This window comes from Chelon labrosus (genome assembly GCF_963514085.1).
Source record: "Chelon labrosus genome assembly, chromosome: 3".
Lineage (NCBI taxonomy): Eukaryota > Metazoa > Chordata > Actinopteri > Mugiliformes > Mugilidae > Chelon > Chelon labrosus.
Window position 1 is genome coordinate 1,134,169 of NC_140339.1, and position 7,032 is coordinate 1,141,200.

At 44.0% G+C, this 7,032-nt stretch overlaps 2 protein-coding genes across 5 annotated transcripts in view; one reads left to right on the forward strand and one right to left on the reverse strand.

The window, feature by feature from the left end:
- LOC311485576 (protein NLRC3-like) overlaps nt 1-6,707 on the forward strand; it is a 28,854-nt gene extending 22,147 nt beyond the window's left edge. For all 4 annotated transcript variants that reach the window (XM_084541094.1, XM_084541095.1, XM_084541097.1 and 1 more), the window contains 3 exons: nt 29-202; nt 3,489-3,662; nt 4,470-6,707. In XM_084541094.1, the coding sequence (XP_084397220.1) occupies nt 29-202; nt 3,489-3,662; nt 4,470-4,491 (370 nt within the window). In that variant the 3' untranslated portion in view covers nt 4,492-6,707. The remainder of the gene's footprint in view (nt 1-28; nt 203-3,488; nt 3,663-4,469) is intronic.
- Nucleotides 6,708-6,841: 134 nt separating this feature from the next.
- LOC311486106 (uncharacterized protein) overlaps nt 6,842-7,032 on the reverse strand; it is a gene marked incomplete at its 3' end in the record, with an annotated part of 69,471 nt that continues 69,280 nt past the window's right edge. The window contains exon 24 of the mRNA XM_084541869.1: nt 6,842-6,939. Coding sequence (XP_084397995.1) covers nt 6,842-6,939 — 98 coding nt within the window. The remainder of the gene's footprint in view (nt 6,940-7,032) is intronic.

Below are 7,032 nucleotides of genomic sequence, written 5' to 3' on the forward strand. Positions count from 1 at the left end.
CAGATTTTATTTATTTGTCTCATGACAGACTTCATAACTGTGGACTCTCAGAGAGTCACTATGAAGTCGTGGCCTCAGCTCTGAAGTCCAACCCCTCCCATCTGAAACATCTGGACCTGAGTATCAACGACCTGAAGGATTCAGGAGTGAAGCATCTGTCTGCTGGACTGGAGAGTCCAAACTGTAAACTGGAGACTCTCATGTAAGTTTTCATTTATTTTCTTCTCAGGCTTCTGAAGAATGGAGATCCAGTTTAGATGAGTTCTCTTGTCAGGACGGTCAGATAGAAAAGGAGCTCAAAGAGTTTAAATGAAGGAACATCATGTTCCTGAACATCAGCAGGTATCTCCTCAGTCATCGGTGGTGGGTCTGATCACAAACCAGATCAAGTCCAGTGTTCACATGTACATTAACAGAGTTCTTGGTGTCACTAATCATTCTTTCTGTCCATACTGTCTGTGGAGACATCCCCTTCTAGTCTGACTCCAATGAGACAAGATGGAGGACAACATCCACAGTGCTGTTGTGTGGATGAATGACTGTAAAGTTGATCTTCAACTCATCTTGTTCTTCAGCACATCCAGTCAGTATCTTTGTGTTTCCACAGTGTTTCCTGCTGAGCTGCAGTGGAGGGACAGGAACTCAAAGAGGAACTTTGATTAGTGTCAGTCAGACTGCTGAAGCTTCATATTAGTGTCAGCTGAACAGTGGAGTTGTGTTAGGAAGAGACCACTTCACAGTCAGTGTGGACAGCAGGAATCTGAAGAACTCTGTAATGTCCATATGACATGTGACTGTTGTTGGAAGACACACTTGAACATGTCAACTTGTCCTGCTTCCTGCTTCCGGCGCCGGTCGAAGCCGGCAGCTGCTTGCAACAGCTCTTACTCGTTCTCTCTTTTTCCTAATTTTTTTTCTCTAATTTATTCACTTTTTGCTTCGCTTTTTACTTTGTATATACTTCTAAGACAGCTCTGCACTTTTTCACTTTTTTGAGATAACTTTTCGGATTATTTTTAACAACATTCAGACCGGCCGGCGTAACTATGCACGAAGCGGCCCGCGTGTGCTTTGTTTACAGGAGGGAACAGCTGATCGCGCTGCGTAGCGCTGTAGTGTTCCCGGGGACAGACATGAGATCCCCCTGGAGCTACACTGTAAGACCCGCCGCGGATGCCGTACAGGAAAACAGCGTCGCGAAAAGAAGAGACGCTTCAGACCTGTTCTTCCCTCCGTCACCATGGAAACGTGAGATCTCTACCCAACAAGACGGACGAGCTGGAAGCGCTAACACGATACCAGTGGGAGTACAGAGAGAGCAGCATCCTTCTTTTCACGGAGACCTGGCTTACACCGAGCATCCTGGACGCCACTGTTATGATGGACAACTTTCATCTTCTGAGGGTGGACAGAACAGCTGACAGTGGTAAGGAGAAAGGAGGAGGCCTGGCTGTGTTTGTGAACGAGAGGTGGTGTAAACCTACACACTGCACTGTTAAAGCACAACTGTGTAGTAAGGACATTGAACTGTTAGCAGTTAGCATGAGGCCATACTATCTGCCACGGGAGTTTCCACATGCTATTGTGATAGCAGTGTATGTTCCCCCATCTGCTGAGACAGACACAGCTTCTGATGACCTGCTCTCAGTTACCAGCAAGCTGCAGACACAGCACCCACAGGCCCTCTTCCTCATCTCTGGAGACTTTAACCACGCTTCTCCCTCATCTGTTCTGCCCACATACACTCAGTATGTCACCTGCCCCACAAGAGACAAGAAGACACTGGACTGGTTTTATGTCAACACCAAAGAGGCATATTCTGCATCCCCCCTCCCTCCTCTAGGAAGAGCTGACCACAACATTGTTCACCTGCAGCCTGTGTCTAAGCCTACTGTTCACCTGCAGCCTGTGTATCAGCCTACTGTTCACCTGTGTATCAGCCTACTGTTCACCTGCAGCCTGTGGTCCCACGCATGGTGAAGAGGTGGACTGTGGAGAGCGAGGCAGCTCTCAGGGACTGCTTCAACACCACTGTGTGGACAGAACTCTGTGATCCACATGGGGAGGACATCAATGCCATGACAGACTGCATTACAGACTACATAAACTTCTGCTTTGAGAACACCGTTCCCTCCAGGGTGGTACGGTGCTTCTCACATAACAAGCCGTGGATTAACCCTGATATTAAAGCTCTGCTGAAGGAGAAGAAGAGAGCTTTCAGATCAGGGAATAAGGAGGAGCTGATGACTGTACAGAAGGAGCTGAGAAGGAAGATGAGGGAGGGAAAGGCCAGCTACAGGAGGAAGATGGAGGAGCAGCTGCAGCGGAAGAACATCAGAGGGATGTGGAGAAGCCTGGAAACCATCTCAGGCTACAAAACACCCCATGCACAGGTTGAGGGGGATCGACAGTGGGTCAAAGATCTAAATCTACATTTCAACAGGTTTGATCAAGAACCCACTCCTCCCCCCATGCAGCCGCTGATTCTGAGGGACAAACTGGAGAGGATGGGTGTGGACCACCAGCTGTCTACATGGACCCTGGACTACCTCACAGACCGACCACAGTTTGTGAGAAACAGGAACTGTGTGTCTGACCTGCTCACCAGTAGCACGGGTGTCCCCCAGGGGACTGTCCTGGCCCCCTTTCTTTTCACCCTCTACACAGCAGACTTCAGACACAACACAGACAGCTGTGTACTGCTGAAGTTCTCTGATGACTCTGCCATTGTTGGCCTCATCAGAGGTGACGACGATGCAGAGTACAGAGGACTGACGGGGAACTTTGTGGACTGGTGTCAGTGAAACCACCTACTGATCAACGCGGGGAAAACCAAGGAGATGGTGGTGGATTTCCGTAGACATCGTTCTGCCCTCCCCTCACCAGTGAACATCCAGGGAATGGACATGCCCTCTGGACTCGGTGGGGGAGGTGGGTGACAGGAGAGTTCTGGCTAAAGTGTCCTCCATGCTGAACAATGAGTCCCACCCCCTGCATGGAGACCTGACAGGACTGAGGAGCAGCTTCAGTGACAGACTGCTTCATCCTCCATGTGTGAAGGAAAGATACAGAAGGTCTTTCCTTCCTGCTGCTGTTAGGCTCCACAACGAGCACTCTTAATATGTGCAATATTACTACATTACATGTGCAATAGTACTACACCATAAGTGTAAAAACATTTTTACAATCCAACCCGTGCAATATTACAACTCAATCTGTGCAATATTTCTACCTGATTCTGTTCCACTATTTATCTTTTATAGTTACCCTTTTTGCTCTTGCTATTTTTTTTATTCTGCATCTCTCTGTAAGCTGTTGTGAACTGCAATTTCCCCATTGCGGGACTAATAAAGGTTTTCTTATTCTTATTCTTATTTAACATTACTCATTTTACTCATTTTAGAGAACAGCTCATTGATCAGGACACATTTCAGACCTCAACACATCTGATTGATCATCAATCATTTCATCTTTTATTCTTTATTCAGATTGAGGTACTGCAGGTTGTCAAAGATCAGCTGTGATTATCTGGTCTCAGCTCTGAAGTCCAACCCCTCCCATCTGAAACATCTGGACCTGAGAATCAACAACCTGAAGGATTCAGATGTGAAGCAGCTTCTTGATCTTGTGGAGAGTCCAGAATATAAACTGGAGACTCTGAGGTGAGTAGAGGGTTCCAGTCAGTCCATGGTGTTTTCATCAGTATTGTCCTAAACACAGTTAGTATCAAAGATCCAGTGTTTCCTGTAAACCTGCAGCTTCTCAGTGAAGCTGTGAGAGGAGAATGGAGACAGGCTTCAGGATTGGACAGAAAGACAGAGAGAGAGACAACAGTCAGCCAATCAGATGAGCCAGAAGCTTGTTGTGATCATGTGTTTGAGTTGATGTGAAGACGACTGTTGTTGTTGTGTTGATGTGTCCAGGAAATAAAGCTGGATTCCAGCTGACAGCCTTCCAAGATGTATAGAGACAGTGGTGGTCATTCATCAGATCTGATCAACAACTGATCACAGCTCTGAGATCAGTCTGACTGAAGGCTGCACATCACAGAACCAGCATTACATTTAGTAACCATGAGCAGAGTCATCACATGTGTCATTAGTTTGATCAGATCTCTTCAATGACAGCCTCCATGTTTATTAGTCAGCTGATCTTTGTTTAAATGGAGCAGCAGTAAATCCATCACTAAAGTGTTGGTGCAGTAATGAAGCGTTCAGGACTCTCAGCAGTTTATTAGTCAAATCTGCAGAGGAAACAGACTTGATGCTAAAAGTCTCTGCAGGTCTGTGTGTGTTCACTCCAACACGTTAACATGAAGCTGAAAGGAAGCTGGCTGAGCTCCACAGCTGCTCCACTGCTGCTCTGAACAGGACTGAAGTCCCTGCTGCTCTTTCTACTGGATGTGATGATGAAGGGAGACTCTGGAAACACTCCTTCACCTCCTCTCTTCTTTCTCCTCCTCTCTACAGGTGGAAGACCATGTTGTTGTAAACAGGACGGTGTGTGTTGTGAGAGGATGAGCTGTGTCCTGATGATCCAGAGGTTGAAGCAGACTCTGACTGGACCATGTTACTGGGAGGTGGAGAGGAGAGCTTCATCCACATGGTCTCCGTTTAAGACCATCAACAGAGCTGCACTTCAACTCTTCACAGAGCTCCAACAAATCAAGTCCAGTCCCTCATGAATGATTCAGACACATGTCAACCTGCCAGCATCAACAGTCCTTCCTGTTGTTGTGTAGATGTTTGTTCAGACTAGATTCTAATGTCTGTCTTCTCTTGTCTCTGTAGAAACAGTAGAGTCCAGTTGTTTTTAATTCTGTTTCATCCACACATTTATTTGATTTGATTAGAGCAGCAGGTAGAAGAGTTTAAAGTGAAGTAACTTAAATTACCACCAAGCACTAGTACCATGGCAGAGGTGTTTAAGCTCTGTGCAGTTTATGTAGCTTAAAGTCACACCAGTGTTAAAGTAAATGTGTGCATAGGTTAGTGATGTTTTGTGTGTCTTTGTGTCTTTATATGAGATAAATCATGAGTGAGCACAATTAGCAGTTTAAAGTATAAAAGTACATAAAGTATATACTTATAGATATATTAGTACTACTGGCTCAAAGTGAAGGGGGTAGTATTATAAGCATAGCAGCAAATGAAATTACTGGTAATAAAGAAGTTTAACTGTGAAGTGTTTGTGTGCTGCCTTAAAATGTTAAAATGTTAAGTTAAATAAGTTAATAATTGAGCAGGTTAAAAGTCTAAAAAAGTCTATATTTCTTGGTTTAGAGAAACCACGTCAGAGTGAGAGCTCTTTTCTTTGGTTTAGAGAAACCGCGTTGGTGTGAGCGCTCTTTCCTTTCATTTCCAGCTATGTTGTGCCGTGTTGTGTTTATCTGTTGCATGCGCCGCTGAGTCGAGTTAGCTCAGAAGAGCAAAGCAGACGGCTAATTATTGTTGTTGAAGTGTTTTCTACGCTTTTGCCTTGGAAAATAATTATCTGTAAGTATTACTGTATATGTAGGCAGTTGTTAAATGCTTCTGTATTTTTGTGAGGAATGTATGATGGGGACTTAACTTCTTATGTTAGCGAAAAACGTACTTTGCTAGCTTTCAGCAGATGCTAACTCATTCATTTGTATTGAGTAGGGATGCTAATTGAAATGCACTTATATATTGCTTTGCTTGTACAGTGTTTAACAGTTGTGTGTCTCTGTAATAATTTTCAGTTTTTACGGGAGAAAAAATAACAAAGAGGACTTCATTAAAGGACGAGAAAAGTCAAGCCTTGTTGTTTATTGAAGGACTTTTATTCGTTAGCTGACTGTCTAGCTGTGCACAAGCATACGCACTGCGAGGGCAGTACAGTTTGTGAATATAGAACTTAAGGAGCAGTAAGAGTAAAAAGAAATGTTAAGAGAGGAAAGCCGTTCCCACTTCTCCAATACTGTAAACTTAAAGCTAAGTTCTGGGCTGATCAAAGTGGAGATGAAGGTCTGCATGGGGGGCAGCTGTTTGTTATTGCATTGGCTGCCAAGCATGCTGAGAGAGGATGGTACATTTCACTGATATGGAAGAAATTAATGCATATTTGAAGGGGACATTGAATCTTTTAAGAAATCACTTTAATTCAGTTAGGAACATTGTATTGTGGCAGACATAATGCAGATAGCATCATGAAGGTAAAGTACCATACACCGATCAGCCACATCATTATGACCAACTGTCTTGAAAGCACAAGGGGGACCTACAAGGGAGACCTTAGGGAGGTGGTCATAATGTTTTGACACAATAAAAAAATAAAGGGATATACCCTCTGTCACTCTGGATGATTGATGACCCTGAACTTATGATGACCCCGGGAGCAGGGGCGCCGCTAGGGATTTTAGGCCCCATGAAAAGAATCTTTACAGGGCCCCCCAACACAGCGGCCACATGTTTTGATGCTATGTTACATACAGTTATGCATTTTAATGGTATTTTTGACTATCATTACCATATTTGTGAAAGAAGAACAACATGACAGTTGACATGTACAGTAGGGGAAGAACTGAGCACTCTGAATACAATGGAATTCATTTTGATTCATTTATTTGCTGCAACACTGATTCTTAAATTGGAAATAAACTCTTCCATGAAAAAATAGCAATTATAATCAGTGGAGAGAAAAAAACCTCAGCAAAAACAAAAACACCATCAAAATACAAAATGGCCATATATCATTTCTCATCATTTAAGTAGAAGTTCTACTTAAATGATGAGAAATCATATATGAAAGAATGGCAAATATATAACGTTGCCGACTGAGTCCAGCTTCCTTTTGCAACCTTTCAATCACTGGTCCTTGCTCAACTTTTCTCACCAAAAGCCCAATGCCGAGCCTTCTCACGTGCAAAATCACTTATCAGGTCTTTGAAGTCCAGCTTTCTAGCCAACTGACTCTCAACTGACAGCATGGCAAGACTGCAAAGTCTATCCTGAGACATTGTGGACCTCAAATAGTTTTTTATCATTTTTAGTTTACTGAACGCTCTCTCAC